The sequence below is a fragment of the Notolabrus celidotus genome, chromosome 12 (assembly GCF_009762535.1).
Source record: "Notolabrus celidotus isolate fNotCel1 chromosome 12, fNotCel1.pri, whole genome shotgun sequence".
Classification (NCBI taxonomy): Eukaryota; Metazoa; Chordata; class Actinopteri; order Labriformes; family Labridae; genus Notolabrus; species Notolabrus celidotus.
The window spans coordinates 12992809-13014766 of record NC_048283.1 but is presented as its reverse complement, the minus strand read 5'-3'; the positions used below and the strand labels follow the sequence as shown (position 1 = coordinate 13014766).

General features: G+C 39.9%; 2 protein-coding genes across 9 annotated transcripts in view; one reads left to right on the top strand and one right to left on the bottom strand.

The window, feature by feature from the left end:
* The window catches only part of atp1a3b (ATPase Na+/K+ transporting subunit alpha 3b), a 48395-nt gene extending 37063 nt beyond the window's left edge, over window positions 1-11332 (top strand). For 4 of the 7 annotated variants that reach the window (XM_034697208.1, XM_034697211.1, XM_034697210.1 and 1 more), the window contains 21 exons: window positions 2010-2132; window positions 2755-2814; window positions 3017-3220; window positions 3377-3490; window positions 3648-3782; window positions 3937-4054; window positions 4213-4481; window positions 4796-4994; window positions 5090-5334; window positions 5429-5621; window positions 6114-6289; window positions 6386-6522; window positions 6627-6777; window positions 7390-7558; window positions 7783-7937; window positions 8051-8174; window positions 8390-8535; window positions 8622-8752; window positions 8897-8998; window positions 9111-9202; window positions 9739-11332. In XM_034697208.1, coding sequence (XP_034553099.1) covers window positions 2010-2132; window positions 2755-2814; window positions 3017-3220; window positions 3377-3490; window positions 3648-3782; window positions 3937-4054; window positions 4213-4481; window positions 4796-4994; window positions 5090-5334; window positions 5429-5621; window positions 6114-6289; window positions 6386-6522; window positions 6627-6777; window positions 7390-7558; window positions 7783-7937; window positions 8051-8174; window positions 8390-8535; window positions 8622-8752; window positions 8897-8998; window positions 9111-9202; window positions 9739-9767 — 3072 coding nt within the window. In that variant the 3' untranslated portion in view covers window positions 9768-11332. The remainder of the gene's footprint in view (window positions 1-2009; window positions 2133-2754; window positions 2815-3016; window positions 3221-3376; window positions 3491-3647; window positions 3783-3936; window positions 4055-4212; window positions 4482-4795; window positions 4995-5089; window positions 5335-5428; window positions 5622-6113; window positions 6290-6385; window positions 6523-6626; window positions 6778-7389; window positions 7559-7782; window positions 7938-8050; window positions 8175-8389; window positions 8536-8621; window positions 8753-8896; window positions 8999-9110; window positions 9203-9738) is intronic. The other 3 variants (XM_034697209.1, XM_034697213.1, XM_034697212.1) reach the window with 1 other exon arrangement.
* A 1877-nt stretch (window positions 11333-13209) lies between these two features.
* Window positions 13210-20742, bottom strand: rabac1 (Rab acceptor 1 (prenylated)). 2 transcript variants are annotated; one of them, XM_034697335.1, is made up of 6 exons: window positions 20627-20742; window positions 16655-16790; window positions 16140-16352; window positions 15820-15917; window positions 14443-14544; window positions 13210-14200 (listed from the first exon to the last, which is right to left on the bottom strand). In XM_034697335.1, exons 2-6 carry the CDS (start codon window positions 16774-16776, stop codon window positions 14112-14114), a joined length of 624 nt encoding a protein of 207 aa, XP_034553226.1. In that variant the 5' UTR covers window positions 16777-16790; window positions 20627-20742; the 3' UTR covers window positions 13210-14111. The 2 variants fall into 2 exon arrangements, with proteins under 2 accessions (XP_034553226.1, XP_034553227.1); XM_034697336.1 differs by having other exon boundaries at window positions 16655-16787; window positions 20627-20740.
* Window positions 20743-21958: the final 1216 nt, after the last annotated feature.

Sequence of the window (21958 nt, the reverse complement as noted above, 5' to 3'; positions counted from 1 at the left end):
GCTCACCTGCTCTTTTGTTGCAGAACTCTGTGTACCTGAGAAGGCGTGTTCACATGCATGTGTATTTGCGGTCCCTCCCTCACGCTGACATGCCTCTCTCTGTGTCTGACATGATTGAACGGTTTCGTTGTTTGCTTTAAATGCATAAGTGGTCGTTGAGCAGCCCATTCTCAAAACTTAATTATGTGAGTTTGTGAGTGAGAGTTGACTTCCACATGTTGTTTCATGAAGCCACTTTTTTTCTCTTTCAGTGATGACAAACCAGATACACAGGTCTTTGCGTCCACAAAAATTTCAGCAGGTAGAGAGGGCAGATTTCACAACGGCTTAGCATGATGACAGCAACTCGGTTGGGAAATGCAGAGGGAAGTTGCTCCTTGGTAGCCTTTTGTCGCACTGCAGGTGTGTGTGAGTTTTGGGCTGGTTTAGCTGTGAGACTTTGTCAAATGAGATGCATGGAGGACTACAGGTCTCACTTGATACTTCCACACATTCCTTATTTTGTCAATTAAATTTAGCTTTGTTGGAAATACATTTCGGTACTTTCTGTCAAAGGTCATATCAGTTCTTTTCAGTTCATATCTGCATTTTAATATCAGATACCAGCACTGTTGTCCAGCTGCAATTACATGTGCAACTCCCTAAAAAGCTACCTCTTCACCACTAGAGGGTGCTGCTTTTATTCCACTGATTTGCAGCACCCAGTTGTTTTTTTGTATAGTTTTTTTAGAATAACTGCACAGCCAGTCCCTCTTATTGAATTAACAAATAACATCTTAACCTTTCACCTCATTGTTGTCATTGATTATCAGCTGATAGGTATTGACATCTCTGTCTGATTCAGGGTAAATTATGGGGCTTTCATATCAGCTGGACTCTCCTCCTCTTCTTTAAGTCATCAGTGTATATCTGATTTTATTGATCTGCCGCCACGTGCAGTTACCCCTCTCACCTCCTGGGAGGGGTTCTTTCCTCTGTTTGCAACCTCTGACCTTTGATGAGGGACATTGGTATTGATGAGGCCCAGCGGTCATGCTTCCCTCAACAAGCTAGAGTAAAACTTCAGATTCAAGGAAGTGCAGCTTTGGGGGTTATTTGTAGCCCACTCACCTCTGGTTTAACAACATAAGCCCATTTATGAAGGGGCAATTATCGTAAAGAGGGCACCAGGCGGAAGAGCAGGCAGATGTTTAGTGTTTCTGTGCATGCATGCTTTTGTCAGGTAATTTGGTTAGTAGTGGTGTCATCAAAGTGTCTGCTCTAGAGGTGTGGAACGTACTAGAATCTAATCAGAAAGCCTTTGATGGGTCTAAACGCTGTCTGCTCCTTCTATCCCTCTTACATCATCAGCGCTGCCTGCTTGATAATTAAAAAAAGACCACAAAGCCATTAGCGAAAAACCTACGGGTTGAACCTTTTGCACGGGATGATCTTTTGATGCTTCTGTCAGGCTCATGTGGACATCAGAGTGAGATTTATGTGATCAATAGAGATGAGTGCAGACAGCAGGGCATGCTTTCATGTTGCATTCTTAGTGTAGGTGGTTTTGTTTAGGGGAAAACAGAGCTGCCAGGGCAATGCATTTACCCTTTGAGTCTTTAATGATTTTTTTTATGAAACTAGGTCTTTATATGAATACCTTTCATCTCTTACCTTCATCATAAACTGAGAATACTTGATGCTTTTACTGTCTGAGAGATACAGGCTACCACACAAGGCCACTTCACAAGGTTACAACATCATTTACTGTGTAGTGAAGAGAGCAGCCTCAATGGTAATTCACTGAAGCCGCCTGACTTTATTCAGTCTCGGTCAGTGACTGATAGATGTCCGTGAACTAGACAGCTCTCTGTACAGTTAATGAATTCAGAGGGGAAGTTAATTTTTATGTAATATAATTATACCTCTATGTGCCCAGAGGACCGTAAGAATCTGAACATGGGCCCACAGGCTACTATCTCCTTAATCTAGTCCCAAGGCATGTATAAAACATGTGTGTGTGTCTATAGTATGGCCGGTCAGACAGTTACCGCGTTGCCACCACACAGGACAAAGATGACCGATCCCCCAAGAAGAAGAAGGGGGCGGCGGCGAACAAGGACATGGATGACCTGAAGAAGGAAGTGCCCATTGTAAGTAAAAATCTTCTTCTGTCTTTGAATACTTGTGGAACTAAATGTTGGGATAAAATATGTTTGAGGCCAATTCACTTTGGATCCTGTCAGTCAAAGTTGATTGATTTGACGCCTGCAGTTACTGCATTATTAAAAAAAGAAGAAAAAAAAGACCATCCATGCATTTAAGGATACATGTTGCTTTAAATTCTAAATTTAAAGAACATCTTCGAGGAGATGATGGTTAATAAAGTGAATTGACACAGACTTTGTTGGAGAGAAGGGAAGTCTGTCTCCTACAGGCCACAAAATTATATTATCGCTGGTAAGAGTGGTGACTTGATATCAAAAGGACGTCACCTTGATCGCACATCCCAGCGCAAGAAACAGACACCTGGGTCGCCAAATGTGGCTGGCCTGATACTCGTATCTCTCAGGTGAACTGCATGCATGGACTAAGATTCTTATGAATTTCATAAAGTAGATAGATTATTGAAACTATTTTCATCACCTATAAGGATTAGTGTCCTTTACCTTTAGACTACTTCCTTTCTTTTTTCTATGCATGCAAAATGTAGCGGCTAAAAGACATATCTAACCATGCAGGGTGCTGATTGGTTCTTCATTTCCTTTTTTTCAGACGGAACATAAGATGTCCATAGAAGAAGTATGCAGGAAATTCCAGACTGACATTGTCCAGGTGAGTTGATGAATGCTCTCAGCTTCTCCAGCTGTTTCCCCAGTTGGCCACTAGATGGCAGAGGAGTACTCTTTATGTGTATTACAGGTCCTGACAATCTAACCCTATCTGGACTCCAAACAAAAGCCTGTTTTTGTTGTCTGTGCACGTGTTGAGACTCACCTTTCGCAGCTTACTAAACTACCCTCTTCTCTTCCCTCAGGGACTGACCAATGCCAAGGCTGCAGAGTTTCTGATCAGGGACGGTCCCAATGCTCTCACCCCTCCTGCCACCACCCCTGAGTGGGTCAAGTTCTGTCGCCAGCTGTTTGGTGGATTCTCCATCCTGCTGTGGACTGGCGCCATCCTCTGCTTCCTGGCCTACGCCATCCAGGCAGCCACTGAGGATGACCCTGCCGGAGACAATGTAAGCATCCACACTCACATACTATCACAACATCTGGGCCTTATACACCTTGATGACACTTCTGACTATTAAGTGCACAGAAACTGTACTATGGACCTTACCACAGCCCACACACTAACGTTAATATATACTCTTTCTCTCTGTCTCTGTCTACAGTTGTACCTAGGTATTGTGCTCACAGCTGTCGTCGTCATTACCGGTTGCTTCTCATACTTTCAAGAGGCCAAGAGCTCCAAAATCATGGAGTCTTTCAAGAACATGGTGCCTCAGGTAAAAACATTTTCCTGAAAAGGAACTAACTTACAGATTAAAGATGGTAAATGCTTAGTAACTGTGACTTTATGTAGATCCTAATGTTTGTATTTCTCATCACTGAGCACATAGCACAGCTGAAAGGTTCTAACCATCGCCTGTATTTTCCCTGCAGCAAGCGTTGGTGATCCGTGAGGGTGAGAAGGTACAGATCAATGCTGAGGAAGTCGTAGCTGGAGACCTGATTGAAGTGAAGGGAGGAGACAGGATCCCTGCCGACATCAGGGTGGTTTCTGCTCACGGCTGCAAGGTACACACACACACACACACACACACACACACACACACACACACACACACACACACACACAGACACACAGACAGACACACACGCACGTTCAAAGACTTTCCTCTTCTTCTTCTACCTCACTGCATGTTCTTTTTTTTTTCTTGTTCCCCTTCAGGTCGATAACTCATCCCTAACAGGTGAATCAGAGCCTCAGAGCAGGTCACCTGACTGTACCCATGACAACCCCTTGGAGACCCGAAACGTTGCTTTCTTCTCCACCAACTGTGTTGAAGGTATGGTCGCCATGGCATTAGTAATACATGCTGTAATTAAGTTCCTGGCTGTTGTTGAATTTAAAGGCAACAAATTGACACAAAAAGCATATGCAGTAATATATATATATAATAATATAAGGCATTGTAATGTATTTGTTGTCTCTTTTCCAAACCAGGCACTGCTCGTGGCCTCGTTATCTGCACCGGAGACCGCACGGTCATGGGCCGCATTGCTACTCTGACCTCTGGCCTGGAGACCGGCAAAACCCCCATCGCCAAAGAGATCGAGCATTTCATCCATATCATCACAGGTGTGGCTGTCTTCCTGGGTGTCACCTTCTTCATCCTGGCCATCATCCTGGGTTACAGCTGGCTGGAGGCTGTCATCTTCCTTATTGGTATCATTGTGGCTAATGTGCCTGAGGGGCTGCTGGCTACTGTCACTGTAAGTACCAACGTAATTAGATACCTCACTCGCCCCTGAAATAGCATACTTTGGTATCTCATGGTGTTTAAAGTGCTAATTTTTTTCCATGATCATCAGTTTTGTTTAGATATGTAACTTAGAAAATGTGTGTTCTTTGTTTCTGATTGGTGCTATTTTTGTTGAATTTATTAGTTTAAAACTGTTTTTTATTTAATTGCAATGAGCTGACTTTATTTAACTTCAAGAAAGAGAATCTGTGTTAGAGCTTCACTGCTGCATCCAAACGAGATGAGCATTCACTTTGCTGACACCATACATGTGATTGTCTGCAGGTATGTCTGACCCTGACTGCCAAACGTATGGCCAAGAAGAACTGCCTGGTGAAGAACTTAGAGGCTGTGGAAACCCTGGGCTCCACCTCCACAATCTGCTCTGACAAGACAGGAACCCTGACCCAGAACAGGATGACTGTGGCCCACATGTGGTTTGACAACCAGATCCATGAGGCAGACACCACAGAGGACCAGTCTGGTGAGTGAGCAGAGGAGGTGCAGATGTGAAAGGAAAAAAATGGTCTAGATAAATGATGCAGTTTAATAATACACAAACTTCTGTTCTTTCTTCAGGTGCCTCTTTTGACAAGAGCTCAGTGACCTGGCTGGGTCTGGCCCGTGTTGCTGCTCTGTGTAACCGTGCTCAGTTCAAAGCAGGACAAGACTCACTGCCCATCCTGAAGCGAGACGTGGCTGGTGATGCCTCAGAATCTGCCCTGCTGAAGTGTATCGAGCTGTCCTGTGGTGCAGTCAGAGCGATGAGGGACAAGAACAAGAAGGTTGCTGAAATCCCCTTTAACTCCACCAACAAATACCAGGTAAGAAACAGGCTGGTTCACACAAGAATAACTCACAAATTACAACCTATACTCTGAATCTTCTTAATTTGCCACCCTTGTTTCCCTTCTGTAGCTCTCAGTGCACGAGACAGAGGATCCTAACGACAACCGCTATCTGCTGGTAATGAAGGGAGCACCTGAGAGGATCCTGGACCGCTGCACCACCATTCTGATGCAGGGCAAGGAGCAGCCTATGGACGAGGAGATGAAGGAGGCTTTCCAGAACGCATACATGGAGCTGGGAGGACTGGGAGAGCGTGTGCTGGGTAAGAATACATGAAAGTGGAGAGGTTGAGATGAATGGAAAGCAGGGATTATAAAATGTCTCTGTTCTGATTCCAAATATAAGAAATTCAAAATGTGTTTATGATTTAATTATCTTACTTTTTGATAATATTACTCTATAGTTATCTGATTCATGCCCCTGAGGTGTCTCTGCTTTCATGTGAGAAACAGTTATTCTTAATCCTTGGCCAAACCAGAGCCTTAAGCTTAAAACAGTTCTCAAACATTTGAGGGAAAATAATTGTCTCAGCTTGAACAGAAACATCTTTAAAATAAAAACCTAATCCTGCAAATCAAATTTGGAAATATGCTTTATGGGACATTGACTTGATATTATTACTTATGTATATAATAAGGTTCTTTTAAATGTACTTCTCTGGGTTGTGGGAGTTTTGTCAAAGGTGAAGAGGGAACAGGTATTGAACACATTATAAATCATCCAACACTAAGTCACACATTTCTTTTTCTTCCAGGTTTCTGCCACGTAATGCTGCCAGAGGATCAGTACCCCAAGGGCTTTGCCTTTGACACAGATGATGTGAACTTCCAGACCGACAATCTTTGCTTTGTTGGCCTCATGTCCATGATTGACCCTCCCCGTGCTGCTGTGCCTGATGCTGTGGGCAAATGCCGATCAGCTGGTATCAAGGTGAGTTTTTCTTCAACACATCTTAAGTAGAATCTCTTTATTTCTTGAATTAGAATGAGGATAACATTATGTTGTTTGTCTTGCTCTTCTTGTTAGGTTATCATGGTCACTGGTGATCACCCAATCACAGCCAAGGCCATTGCCAAGGGAGTGGGCATCATCTCAGAGGGCAATGAGACAGTGGAGGACATTGCTGCTCGTCTGAACATCCCTGTCAGCCAGGTCAACCCCAGGTAAAGAACGTCCACTGACAAACAAACAGAAAAAGAAGCTACAGTCACGTACAAAGCATGCCAAATTATGAAACGTGACTCACCACTTATATATCTGTGTCCAGAGATGCCAAGGCCTGTGTGATCCACGGTACCGACCTGAAAGATCTGTCACAGGACCAGATGGACGACATCCTGAGGAACCACACAGAGATTGTGTTTGCCAGGACCTCCCCACAACAGAAGCTCATCATCGTGGAGGGCTGCCAGCGTCTGGTGGGAGCATTTTCAGATTGTTTGAAAAAAATACCTTGTGAACTAAAAGTCTCTGATCTTAGGAAAGTTGTCGACATACTCAGTAGTGGAAATTACTTTGAGGGGCTAGACTCTAGAGTGTTGTTTTACTTTTCTACCAGCAGATGGCGCTAGTTGTCTATTAAAAGAGGATTCTCTGACAAGTATAGAACACACATTTATGCTCCTGGAGCTGCTCGTAGGGCATTTAAAATAAAACCTTGCTTCAATGTAATTTAATTCAATATTTGTATTATATATTTTTATTAATTATATCATTTAAATATGGCTTTTTTTTCTTTTGTCAAGTAACTATAAAGTTTTGTATTGAAACCTTTACGCAAAAGCATTCAATTTCCCCCATGTGACACTTTACAACACTATAATGACAAATCATTAAATAAATAAATAAGAATAAAACTAATTTGATATACACTCATTTAAAAATCTTATTGTCACAAAAATGAAGAGTATTCATCCTTTACAATACAATAAGAAGTCTCTTAAAATCCTGATGTTAGTTACCTAAAGGGTTAATACATTTCTCTGTGTGTTCTCACTCCATAAACTCACCCCTCTCTTCTTCTCTCCCAGGGTGCCATTGTAGCCGTGACAGGTGATGGTGTGAATGACTCTCCTGCACTGAAAAAGGCCGACATTGGTGTTGCCATGGGGATCTCAGGCTCTGATGTGTCCAAACAGGCTGCAGACATGATCTTGTTGGATGACAACTTTGCCTCCATTGTGACAGGAGTGGAAGAAGGTGAGAGGACCCAGAGGACAGAAGTGGGAGATGGAGAACATTAAAATCAAAGAGGAGATAATACTGAGAGAGATGAGGATGAAGATTGATATTTAAGATTAAAAAAATGGCTTGTTTTCTGCAGATCAACCAACACTCTGACACATAATCAGAGCTCAGGACAATAAAAAAGATCAGGTATTTCCTTGATGTTACATTCAATCTGTCTGTTTGTATCCCATCAGGCCGTTTGATCTTTGATAACCTGAAGAAGTCCATCGCTTATACCCTGACCAGCAACATCCCAGAGATCACCCCCTTCTTGCTCTTCATCATTGTCAACATCCCCCTGCCACTGGGAACCATCACCATCCTCTGTATTGACCTGGGAACTGACATGGTGAGAGCTGATCAAACAGTTGCTGGCTCTTTACATCAAACAGCTTTACACCGACACACTGAAGAAAGCTTCTTGTGATACAACATGTCACATCTCCTCCTCTTCCCTTTTAGGTGCCAGCTATCTCCTTGGCCTATGAAGCAGCTGAGAGCGACATCATGAAGCGTCAGCCCAGGAACCCATTCAGGGACAAGCTGGTGAACGAGAGGCTTATCAGCATTGCCTATGGACAAATTGGTGGGTGAAATGAAGATTTGGTAATTGTGTTTGCTGTGGATTGAAGTGTGATCTTAGTTGCCTGAAAGTAAAAATCAACTTCACCCCCTCCTGATGTTCACAAATAAAAATAAAATAATTATACTTGGATTGATATGTTTTGTGAAAACTGTTTTTGGTGATTTAAACTAAAGACATCTGTTTCTAAATCTCTTCGTTTGTATGATTCTCCTCAGGTATGATCCAGGCTCTGGGAGGCTTTTTCGCCTACTTTGTCATCTTGGCTGAAAATGGTTTCCTCCCCAGTAGACTTGTAGGCATCAGGCTGAATTGGGACGACCGCTCAGTCAATGACCTGGAAGACACATATGGCCAGCAGTGGGTAAGAGTGAAACTTTGTGAACCAGTTGGTGCATTTTGGGTTTTTGTTTCTCTCTATCTAACTGTCTGTCCTCTCCTGAATATCAGACTTATGAACAGAGGAAGATAGTGGAGTTCACATGCCACACAGCTTTCTTCGTCAGTATTGTGGTCGTGCAGTGGGCTGATGTCATCATCTGCAAGACACGTCGTAACTCTGTATTCCAGCAGGGCATGAGGTGAGTCCAAATATACTAAGCTATGGCAGCTAATTTATCATTGTTCACTTATTATTTGCAAAGCATGATTTAGATGCTTACATGAATTTCAATTTATGCACTATCATCCCTCCCTTACATTTTTTCTTGTGTTTCTCAACCCAGGAACAAGATCTTGATCTTCGGCCTGTTTGAAGAGACAGCCCTGGCTGCCTTCTTGTCCTACTGCCCAGGCATGGATGTGGCACTCAGGATGTATCCTCTAAAGTGAGTGCTAATACCACATGTGTCATATTCAGTTACTATGATCTGACATGTTTACGTGATTCCTTTTAATCTCTGTCTTTAACTTCTTCTTCTTCTCTTTTCTTACCTACAGGCCAACTTGGTGGTTCTGTGCATTCCCATACAGTTTCCTCATCTTTGTTTATGATGAAATCCGAAAACTTCTCATTCGCCGGAACCCTGGAGGTTTGTGTTCTTTCCCAAAAAGCAAATAGCCTCTTATGCTACTTGAAAACATCCATTGTACCTTTACAGGGTGTGTATATGCCGGGTTTTTTAATGGCTTGGTACAGTAACTTCATGTAGTCTCAGTAATCTTCTCACACGCTTAAGTTGGGGCCAGACTCCAGGACTTCCCTGCAGCAAATCATGACATTTTCCAGCACATACCCTCTTAAAACTGCAATATGTAGATGTAAAGCTAAAACATGTTTATGAGTGAGCTTTTGAGGTGCTAATGAGCACATTTTGTTATCTCTGGACCAAGCAAAGCCAGCTCTTTCCTCTGTTTCCAGTCTTTGTTAAAATCCGGCTGCAGAGGCTCTAGAGTAGTTTTTGTGCTCTCCTGTATTTTTCTATGAGAAAGCAAATATGCATTTTCCTCAAAATGTCGCACTAGTGCTTTAACTAATGTTACTTACATGGAACCAGATTTCAAATATGACTTGTTAACTAACTGTGAGCTTCCGCTCTGTGTTTTCTTTTTCTCATTTGCACTCCAGGTTGGGTGGAGAAGGAGACATACTATTGATCGACGGAGCATCTTTGCTCAATACCCCTCCATCTTCCACTTATTTCTCCCCCCTGTCACTCCATCCCTGGCAAGACACACATCCAGACGCCCCGCCCCCTTAAAGACAAAAACCGCTTTGAAGCAATTTTCATCACAACTGCCCCAAAGATTAAAAACAGCAAAAGCACCTTTACAACTTTCTACATTGACCCGCCCTCCTTTCCCCCATCTCCTATGATACTCTTTGCATGTGTTCTCTCACTGCTGTGTACATAAACCAATATATCTACCAAACGGCAGCTGCATATTGTGTATGTAGATTTGAATGAGCTAAGGATACAAAGGGAGTGTCTATGCTCTGCAAAAAAAGGGCCATCCAGCTCCTTTCCCGTCCCCGTTACTCCCCTGCTCTCTCCCCCTCGTCTTCCTCTATACCTTCGTTCCTCTCTCTTCTCCTCTTCCTCGCCAACCCTTTGCTTGTCCTCCAATCACACACAGATATAAAGATCACACAGTGAGATCCCACCGCCGACACCACTTCGACTGCCATCTCGCCTCCGTCTCCTGTCTGTGGAGGACCAGTGGAGTGGTCATTCCCCTGTCGTTCTCGCTGCGTCCATTTTTCCTTCTCTTAAGTTCTCGACGGCCACAGTGTTGTTGTTTTTTAATATGTGGGGTACAGGGGGGGTTTCGATGATTTTACTTGTCTTTTTTTATTTCTAAGATGAGAGGGGGGGAATGTGAGAGCTGCTTTTCCCTCATTTAGACCTGACAAAGCACACCCCATGGCGTCCTGTGCCCCCTCTCTCCCCCTGTCTGTCTGTCTCTCACACACCTCCCCTCCCTGCCCTCCTGCCCCGTTTGTCTCTGTTTGTGTGCACTGTGTGAACCATTGTCCTTGTTAATAACTATTACAGTACACCCCCAACCCCCTTCCCAAAAGTTGGTAAATACAACTCAATCTTTCTGTGTGCTCTAGGAAATCTATATAATTCTATACTGAATTTAAATGAAACAATAAAAAAACACATGTTGGAAAAACAGCTCGGAGAGACATTCATGAAGAACATCAACAATATTTGTGAGATAGGAAAAAAGCAAGAAAAATGTGTCTCTCTTTTTGTTTTTTGTTTGGTTTCAGTTATTTTCGCTGGTTTTTTAGGAGGCTACTCTGAACTGTAAAAGCAGAGCAGGGTTTTCGGTTGTGTTTTTACCTAAAGACACAAGAAACCAACCAAGGCTTTCAGGTTCCTGTCACTGCAGGTGTGCCGGTATGATGTGGTACAGTGTGCTGTGATGTGGTGAGTGGTGATGATGAGTCCACGTGCCTGGGAGTCTATAACCGGATTTGGGTCCAGCTCTGGTTTAAGTCTAGGTCCTGGTCTTAGCCTGGTCCAGCCCGGGTCTGTGTGCATGTATGTGTTGGAGACCAGTGAAGGGCCAGCGGTCTCCGGCTGGGTCTGTCTCAGATGGCTGCAAAAGTCGAAATTCAAGAGAAAAAAAAATACACGACTAGTAGAACATGTGTGTCAAATAAATGAAACCAACACCAATAAAACATCTAGAACATTTAATACAACCTAGACCTGTTTGTGTGTCTTTCTTTCTCTGTTTGTCTCTGTTGAAACAGCAATACACTCTTCTTTTTGGGGAACAAAATAATGTTCTATTTCATCTTTTACATCCCTCAGTCTCTTTTTTTCTTTGATGTGCTTTCTTTAACATGATTGATAATATAGTATGCACTTCAATAAGCTTAAATATGTTCATATGATTTAAAGAATGAAAGCCATTTCTTAAAACAGAGCTGCAACAAAATCTACCTTTGCTATTCCAGACATTGAAGACCACACAAGGTGCTAATTCATCCCTACTGTAAAATGTAAATTATCATTGTGTTGAGTGCTGTTAATGCAAACTAAGATGTAAATCATATAACCAAATCTCACCTTGTGTGTAAGGCATATAATCCTGTGTGAATTGAGACTGTACAGTAATCTGCAATCAGATTATAATTTAATCACATATTCAAATATTACATGAAAAACACTGAACTATTTCCTTAAACTTGTGAAATGTCATATTGGCAGGCATGTCTAGCTTCCCAGTCACTCCAGTTAGGTATTCAAAATTTATTTTAACAGGTCAAAAAGTCAAATTAGAATTAAACTACATCTCACTGCTTCTTGGATTAAACTCTGGATGCACACTGAAGTGAATATCTGAGGCTTATCTTTTAATCATAGCAGATAGCAGTGTGCATGCAGCAGACATCAATAAGAAACATGAGGATGGGATGCCACCTAGTGTTGAGTTCATTTGCACTTCAACTGGCAACCTGCACGATATTAAACTGCCTTAAAAGGAAGCGTTGGCAGCAGCCCAGGGTGATGCACCAAACCACCCTGAACATGTGTCCGCCCTGTCTGACATATGAGAATCACTGTGAGAGGGAGAGTCCTACAGAAGGAACAAACTGCCCCGCGGTCATCCTTCAATAAATGAAGAAATTAGATTTGTATGTGATTTAGCTGTTTAGAAAGTAGAAGCAGATTTTTTTTATTAATAAACATTATTTTCAGAGGGCTATATTATTTGAAATAAAGCAAGACTGTATATCTTTAATCTTAAGGGAGCAGGCTGTAATTGTGCTTCCTCTCTGTGCCACAAGGGTCATCTATATTAAATGAACCTCTTATTGCCCACCCACAACACAAATCAAATGTATTATAAGTAAATATACAGCTCCATAATGTGAGAGATGAGGATTATGTAGCCTGAAAGGTAACCTTGCTACTCCCTGTGAAAATGTAGGACACGTCCCTTTAAGTAAGGAAAACTTTCAGCACTCTACCATGTCCAATGACAAATGCAGTGTCTCTGACTTTTACATACACACGCAAACACACATGCACACCCACTTTCTGTCACTCTCACACTGACAAACACACACACACACACACACACACACACGCACACACACGCACACACACACACACACACACACACACACACACTCTCACCCTCTCTCTAATTTCCCCTGTGTCTCTGCAGTGAGCTCACTGCAGTGCGACTGCCCCCCCAACACACACCCACACTCACACCCCCACCTCGCCAACCTCCGTATAATAGAATATCGATCGCTCGCCTTTGCCGCAGTGTGTCTGTGGACGAGTTTGTGTCTGACTGGGGCCCTCCAAGGTCATCGCCATGGCAACATGAGCATGGGGTCCTCTTGCTGTGCTGTCACGGAGCAAGAGGTCACAGGGGTCACATGAGAAGGGGGACAACAGGGGGACCACAGGGGGGGACAAGAGGGGGTTGGTGAGTGCTGCAGCGTTTGGTGTGCCGGAGATAGAGAAGAGGAGCCATGAGGGCTGCAACTGTCCTATTCCACTGTGGATTTACACCAGACCAGAATAATGAGAAATGTACAGAGTAAATGCTGAGAGCCACAAAGTTCAGAAGACTCCTACACAACTTTAATTTCACCTCATGAGAAAAACAGCCTGAATTAATAAGAGGTAAAATAATGAAGACCTGCACATCAAAGTCTTTACACTTTAACTTTACATCAGGGTTTTATTGCACTTCCATAATGAAATTTAAATACAAAAACACCCAAAAATAACAGAATCAAAAAGCTACTGTGAGCAGAGCTGATAAATATGCACACTGACAGTCAGCAAAGCACAACACAAAATCCCATTACGATATACTGACCTTTTAAGATGTCTTCTCATCGAGGGTTATCTATTTTAATGACCCTTTCTGAAAAAGCAAATTGATGTTTTTTTCATTCTTGTGAATAAAACATTTTCAAGTGTCCAGAATCATTTAAAGAGATACATTATTCTTAAAGTTTTTATGGCACTTTTGCTTTGGAGAATAGTTTTTTACAACAGTTAAGAATAGCAAGCATCGCGTCTACTGAAATAATTATTACAGAAAGAATTTGACACTGAGTCAGATGATTGAGACACAGAAGCTGAAGAAATTCACATCCCGGACAGACCTAGGTGATTAATAAGCCCAAAGATATGTCACTGTAAAAGACAGTAAGAGGGTTTAGTGTGCATGATACTGTGCTTAAATACCCATTAACAATACATCAGCACATTATGCAGTTTGTGTGCATGAATGAGATTGAAAAGATTATATAGTCTGTAACAGCAACTACATCTGAGGCAAGACAAGGTGCATTCTTGGTATAGTTAAGATAGAAGGAATACATGATGCACAGAGAGATAAGAAACAGATCTAGGAGCAGTTTTTTCCCCAACCCCTCCAGGCCAACATTATTACAGGGTCAAAGTGATGACTGATCGCTGAGCAGCACCTGCTGAGAGTTCAGCCTGTTCTTCACACCGGCTCCATGAGGAGCTCTTCCATGTCAGATCCCTCCAGCTCACGGAACCCAGCGTGAGTGCCAATCACAAACAGCGTCGCTCCTGAGAGGAGACGTGACAAATGAAAAAGGGGGAATGTGAGGAGAAAATTTTGAAAACAGAGACTGTGAACAGATGGTGTTTGTTTGAAACTACATCAAAGTAATTTCCCTCATACTCATTGAACATAACAGCAGAATGTGCTATCATACCGGATTTTCATTAGAGGTGGCCTAAGACTAAATAATTCTACACGCCCTGAATAAAAATGGATGGTGAGTACTATAATGTCTGGGTTTACCTACCCAGAACCCAAAAGACTGCAGCCCCAGCTCCAGCCAACCAGAACACAGGTAGAGAAACCGCTCCGGCCAGACTCATCTGGTGAGGGACACCCAGCTCCTTGCCTGGGTGACACAAAATTACAGATTTATGTTACTTAGATAAAAAGTAATGTCAGAGATCATGAATATGTTTGTTCAGTTCCAATTAGGGTTGCAAAATTATGGGAACTGAACAAAGTTGGAAACTTTCCATGGGAATTAACTGGAATAAACCAGGAATTTACTAAATTGAAGATTGGCTCTTAATAGGGAACTTAAATATAGTTGGGGAAAATATATTTTAACATAATCCTGACTAAAACAACCAGATTTCATGCAAGTGCAGCTGAATATATATGCAGAGCCATCCTCAACAAGGCTGGACAGTGACACTGAAGAGGAAGAGTCAGAGTTGGATGTTGAGAAAGTGGACATGGAGGATGTTGATGAGACCCAGGAAGAGCCCATTGCCTGAAAGGGTTTAGCAAAAATGCAGAGGCTAGGCTTGAGGGACTTTTTTGGCTAGGCTTGAGGGACTTTGTTGGAGGGAGAGCAGCTCTTTTCATTTAACATTTTTAATGGAACTTTGTTGGGATTGCATTTTTGTTAATTTTGGGTCGGGTCGGGGGATGAGTAATATTTAACTCAACATTAATGTTTTGTTCTTCAATGAAAGAATTGATTGTTCAATACATTTTCAACACTTGATGAAGTTCTACTTCCAAATAAATCTGGTTTAATTGTATTATTTTGGATGGATGTCTGCTTATAACAAAACATATGTATGCTTGGATTTGATACCTTTCCACTAAATTACCCTCAATTCCAAGTTAATTCCCATAATTCCCATGTAAAGTTTCCAATTTGGAATATTTCCAAAAGGGTCGAGGCTGGGAATCCTACCAGTTACAGCTGCGATAAGGACTAAGAGCCTCTGTATATGAAGACACTCAAACTGCTGGGCCAACGGCACCCAATATTTGGCTCTCTTAAAATAGAAGCAGGCATGCATTTCAACTTTCATGAGTAAAACAGTAACACATCTTTACCTGTCACAGTGCTTACATGCAAGATCACTTTGCATGTAAACACAACATGCAATAGTTGCTAAAAAAAAACTAATTTTTTTGTTAATATTTCACAAATCAAAGCAGTAGATCCATAAATAAATGTTTGCAATATACACACCAATCTGGGTAGGCTGGGCTTATCTTAGCAGTCACAAAATCAAGATGTTATATTTAGAATACAGTTCAAGTATGCATAGTGATTGTAAGTATTAACTATTTATAGTGTATTAAAAGTTTTATTTGGCAGATGTTTGATGAATTGCAGTGGATACCGCACAGTTTCACTCACCAAGGATGACCAGTTTTGACTCCTGGGATTTGAGGTGAATGATGTAGAAGGCACCAACAAACACAGCTAAGGCAATCAGTAACATGGGAGAGCTGATACTGTGGAGAAAAAACAGTAACAGTCCAGTCAATATGAAGTTAATCAATGTAGCAATTTAAAATTTCATTTAAAGCTTGAATCATGTGTTTTATTTTTAGATCAAATATCAACCACATTGTTCCGTTCATCTTTTTTAATATACACAGTGGCAAAGTCTTCTTTGGTTAAAGAATGTGAGTAAAATCCAGACTTAGAGATTTAACGTTCTTCTTAGGCCTTACATGCAGTAGAGGATGAGACCCATGAAGATGAACGTGTAGTTGCTGTTGTAAGTTTCCACATTTTTCACCACCCTCTGACACAGCTCTCCAAAGTTGCGAGGTTTTGAGAACTTGCGTTGATCTACGAAACTGGCCCAGGGTCTAATAGACAGTCGCCGTTTGTCGATCCACTCTTTAGCCATACTGGCTGAGAAGCCTTTAGGGAGCCAGAGCCTAGAAAGTAAGAACAGAAAATAAAGACAAGTGTTAAGAAATGTAGAAATTAACAATACAAAGAAGTCTACACAGACTAGAGCTTCTAGTTGTGCTTGCTGCACTCTGAGCAGTATTAGTGCCTTCATTTATCAGCTCATGTATGATGCATTGTGGATAGTTAAGCAACAGTAGCAGCAGACACGCTATATATACTCTATAGAAGAAGCAACATAGTCACAAGTCCTCTTGTAAACTGCATTTTCATCACTTCTGTGTGGCGGTGCTTATCACACTAAATAATAAAATGAATAGACGCTTACTTTGCCAACACTCCAGCTCCACCTGTTCCAGTTGGATGAGCATCCTCCGCACTGAACAGATCTCCAGCCTTGCTGTCCATGTCTGGAACACAGTTCTCCCCCTTTGGAGCTCCAGATGGCATCTACAGACTGTCTGCTGCAAGGCAAGTGTAAACAGAGGAACCATAAAAAATTAATACTGTTCTCACTGCTCAAAACTTCTTTTTCTGTCCAGCTAATCATTTTTCTTGGTCCACAGAGCTGGGTAGGCATGGAGCAGATATCTAATCATACACAAACAAAATAACCAGATCACTGTGATGGAGCACATGACGGCGTATTAGGGCCACTTCAATAAATTAAAAAATAATAATTTTCAAGAAAGAAAACACAAAATTTTTAAGTTTTTTTTCTCAAAAATGTACTAATTCTAATTTATTCTTGTTGGATAAACACAATCACCTCCTCCAGATCAGTGTACTGCTTTCTTCTGAACAGCCCCAATATACACTTTGTCTTTTCAAAGTCTGGATGCTTATAATAATGTGATGTTTCTGGGCTAGAATCAGTAGTATCTCCTTATTGCTGAGTCCAAGTAGGAAGTACAATTTGATGAGGCTGTCAAGTAGGTCCATGATGCAGTGAAATGGACAAAGGGCAGCTTGAGTTTTTTTCTTTCATATTGACCCTAATACGCCGTCGTAGGAGCAGGTGAATTTGCAATATTTGGTCAGCAAAATAAAATATTCTAGATATTTTTTTGTGTTTGGGCATTTCACCTTTACAAGGTAGGACAGGTAAAGAAAGACAGGGACTGTGTGGAGGATAGAGTGGGGGAGACATGCATCAAAAGACCATGGCCAGGATTCCAGCCAGAGGCTGATGTGGCGCAGACTTTGCTTCTATTCAAGGGATCCTCCTCTCCCTACTGAGCCACACAGGTCCTCCTTCTTAAACATAAATTATTTTTACTGTAACACTGTTGTTAGAGCCATATGTGTGTCAATATTATGTGTGGACTGGTTTACTTGTTGATGCACTTGTGTACACACTAGGTGGCGGGTGTGTCAAGCCAGGTGTAGAATGCATATAGGGAAGAAGATCCAATTAGTGGCAGGTGAGCTGCCTACCGGGTAGCATACAGTTTTTTTTCGCCGTCTTCGTTATCTTTGTCATCGTCTTGTGTACAATAGCTTTATGCCTTTAATTCAACAAGTTCATAGTAGATGTACGTGTGGATTGATTGGCTGAGCGTTTATTGTATGTCGATGCAAAATAAACCCTTATTGATGTCAATGCACGAAGATTTAACTTCATTCATTCAACCTGCACGAGGAGGACGCGTCAACTGATTCCCCGTAAAGCAGACCCTCATTTTGTTTCGTTTGGCGAAAGCAAGCCACTACAACTGTTTATGGCACAAAATGTAAAAGAACACCAAGGCCCTTTTTCACCGAGTGAGCTGATGCTGAGATATGGGAAACCCTGGGAAACAAGAGTACTTTAACTTTAGTTACTTTGGTCACACACTCTGTGAAGCAGACTCTGGGTCTCAGTCAGATTTTCCTTCTTTTGAGTCTGAATGAAGCAATCTGATGCGCTGTTTCATCCTCTCATACATACTGTCAAAGTTTACATCGGAGAGCACTAATGTGCATGATTCATATCAAATACTGAAAGTCTTAACACCGTTAACAGTGTTTTTATTAGGCATATGCAGAGTGTAATGAACAATTATTCCACCATATGAAAACAGAGAGGATGCTCTTGGTCTATAGATTCAAGTTTTACACATGGTGTAATCATCCACAGCTCCAGACACAGTCTAAAGGCTAACACTGTGCCTCTGAGGACATGCAGGTGACTTCACTGAAACATAATCACACATTACTGTAACAACCACCAGTTTAATAAGGCTCATCTGAATGACACTTATTGGTAAATGACTATTCTAATTGTTGTGATAGATCACATTAATAAAACATACCAATTATAGTTATTATATCATATATATAAGATATATCAAAATTTATCTATACATATTTGCATGATGTTTTGTGTTTTTAAACAGCACTTAAGTGTTTCTTTGAATGTACACTGAAATGTGCAAATCAAAGGCTGTGATTAAAGTCAAATGAACATGTAGAAATGTGTAGTTAATTCTGATGTACACTCCTTTTAAACTTCATATCACCATTATCAATTTTACTGCTCGGGACTCTGTTTTTACAATCATCCCTGCATAAGTTAACCAAATGTAAATATTTGATGCATCTTCTGTTGCTGCTACCTGAACTTTTTAATTGATCTTTTATCTTTTTAAACTGACTTACCCTTTAAAGTCATAAGGCTAATCCTATAATTGATTTTATTCAGGCTACCTATCTTTAATCAGTTTGTTTATTACTTGTATTTATTTTCAACTTCAAATTTTAACTCTTGTGTGTTATTTACTTTTGTATGTATGTAACTACATTTTATTTGTTGTTATCTAATTTACAAGCTGCTCCATATAAAAATTCCCCTAGAGGGATTAATACAGCTGTTACATTGAAGACAGATATATTTGTGCATCAAGAGTAAACACAGTAAGATCTAGATTATATTTCCCCCACATAAAGGTATTTAAAGACAGAAACACAATGACTGAGGACAAAGGTTAACAATGTTTAAAGCAGTGCTAGACTTTTGAAAATTTTCTTCCTTCAAACTTTATTCCACTCACAGACAAATGTCATGTTTGCATTGACATGGTCAGGTTTTCCTGCTCCTTTGTACTAAAATAGTTTCTCTGCTCTTTGTTTACCTGTTGCCATGATTGTATTGTTGCAATTCATTCAAGAAGTATTAGCCAGTGACAGCTTTACAGAGGTGTATTATTGATCTCTTAATTTCTTAATATAACATATTGTGTAAACTTGGATATCTATTAATATATCAGTCAATCAATCAATCAATCAAGCTTTATTTTTTAAAGCCAATCAAATGCAACACAAAGTGCTTTACAGTGATTGAAATGCAAGAAAGAAGCAGAAATAAAACAATGGCAAGAAATATTAGGGGATAATAATAATAATAATAATAATAATAATAATAATAATAATAATAAATAATAATAATAATACAAATTAAAATAATACAAATTAAAATAACATAAGATAAATAGAGACTAAAATATAGACTAATGCACACCAACAATAAATATGTGTAATTAAAATAAGTTAAAGCATCAAAATTAGCTATACAAATAGTTAAAATAAATAGATTTAAAAAGGGTAAGGATAAGAGCTGAAAATAAAACTAAGGCTAAAAATATAAATAAAACTGAGTAGATAAATAAAATAAACAAATGAATGAATAAATAAATTAAAATAGACTAAGATAACAGTTAAAAATACTAAAATAATAAAGCAACATTTAAATCAATATTACAGTTAAAGGTAAGTCATAAAAGTAATTAAACCTAAAATAAAAGCCAGACTGAATAAGTAGTTGAAGAATATAGTAATAGTTGTTGTGAACAAGGCAGTGCGACGTTTTTACAAGAAAAATAAAATATTGTAGGCAGTTCTGTGAACAAATGTCCTTGGTTAATGTTCGTACAGGCAGATAATAAAGCTTGGCACAGTCACACAGAGTGCTGTCTAAGTAATGGAAACATGTTGTCAACAAGAGGCTTGGTCGCTGCCACATCACCAACCAGGCAGGATATTCAAGAAGCTATGGTCGCTACCATTTCTCGATCATTTCTTCATACAATAAAAAAGTGTGACTTCGTTATGTAAAGGTATATGGTTGTAATAATTTGTTTTTAATACAACTTTGCAGGTTGTTCAGAAGCTTGTCACAGCTAGCTTTTCTGCTAACGATCTACTAACAGGTTCAGACAGATTCATCCTTTCTACATCCCTTTCCTGTACACACCTCTGAGCTGATGTTAAAAACTAGTATTAGTCAATAAAATGTCCAAATATGTGTAAAAAATATACTTACAGTGAAAGTTTGATGGGACAGCCTCAGATCTTTTGTTGCTGTTCTGGTTCACGGATGTGATGTGGACGTCTTGCACTTCCTGTCTAGGGACAAAACACCGCCACCCGCTGTCCGCATGGAGGAATAGCTATTAAGTGTGTAGTTAACTACTGAACAAATGTTCTTTATTATACAAATTTAAAAAAAATGATACAATTAAACGAAAATGTACTTCTATAGAAAAATACATAAGAAAACACCGTGGACTTATGAAAGGGAACCACTTTACATTGAAATAAATACATCTGCAAAGTCTTACCACAAAGTACAAGCAAATGTAGATGCTCAATATTTCATTTTTATTGTTTGTATTAATTCAATTATTTATTTAATCTACTCAGTTTTATTGACATTTTTAGCCTTAACTTTATTTTCAACTCTTATCCTTACCCTTTGGAATGTATTTATTTTAGCTATTTATATTCTTAATATTAATTTGACTTTTTTAACTTATTTTAATTACACACATTTTATTCTATTCTATTCTATTCTATTCTATTCTATTCTATTCTATTTCTTTTTATTTTATTTTATTTTATTTTATTTTATTTTATTTTATTTTATTTTATTTTATTTTATTGTTGACTTCAAAGTAGGCCAAAAAAAAAAAAAGCTGCTCCAGATGAGTGGACATCTGAACCTTCTTAAAACTGGCCAATAGGTTCTACAGAATACAATATGTAGAAGATGAACAGATCTGGTAAGGTAAGAAAAGGATTGTACAGATTATTACAAAAAGCTGATGGATGAAACAGGAAGTAAATCATTAAGAAACTGAAATACAAAAAAAAAGCAAATCTGGAAACTTGTGGAACGTCTGCAGGCTCTGAAATAATTGCATGTGCAGCTATTACACCCATAGTATTCTAACTCATTTGCTTTGTAAGAACAATAAAAACACTGGTTTTAATGTGCTTGTCAATATTGTCATGAGAAATTAGTATAGTCTTAAATTATATAGATGGTTATTTATTGAATCATAATTTGTTTGCAAATGCAATGCACTCATGACTCTGCCATACACTTAATTTGATAAATATTTCATGTATTTGTGCGTCTCTTTTTAATATTTACTGAAATATTTAAGCGACAAACTATGGAAGAGGATTAGGGCCAATGAAAATTAAAATATACTTTTTATTATCTAGAAAAAAAAAGAGAATTCTGACTTTAATCTCAGTCTGACAATTTGACTCTGGTCTCAAGGAGATTTGACAGAAACTGGCCTGCACACACATTTGAGTGTGCGACAAACACTGCCACAGCTATATACACACCTATACACACAGTGAC

Excerpts from the sequence above, each read along its gene's own strand:
- rabac1 (XM_034697335.1), bottom strand. The coding sequence starts at position 16,776 with ATGCCATCTGGAGCTCCAAAGGGGGAGAACTGTGTTCCAGACATGGAC. Across the intron at positions 14,545-15,819 it reads GTCAAAACTGGTCATCCTTG|GCAAGGAGCTGGGTGTCCCT; the intron begins GTGAGTGAAACT and ends TGTGTCACCCAG. Across the intron at positions 14,201-14,442 it reads TGCAGTCTTTTGGGTTCTGG|GAGCGACGCTGTTTGTGATT; the intron begins GTAGGTAAACCC and ends GTCTCCTCTCAG.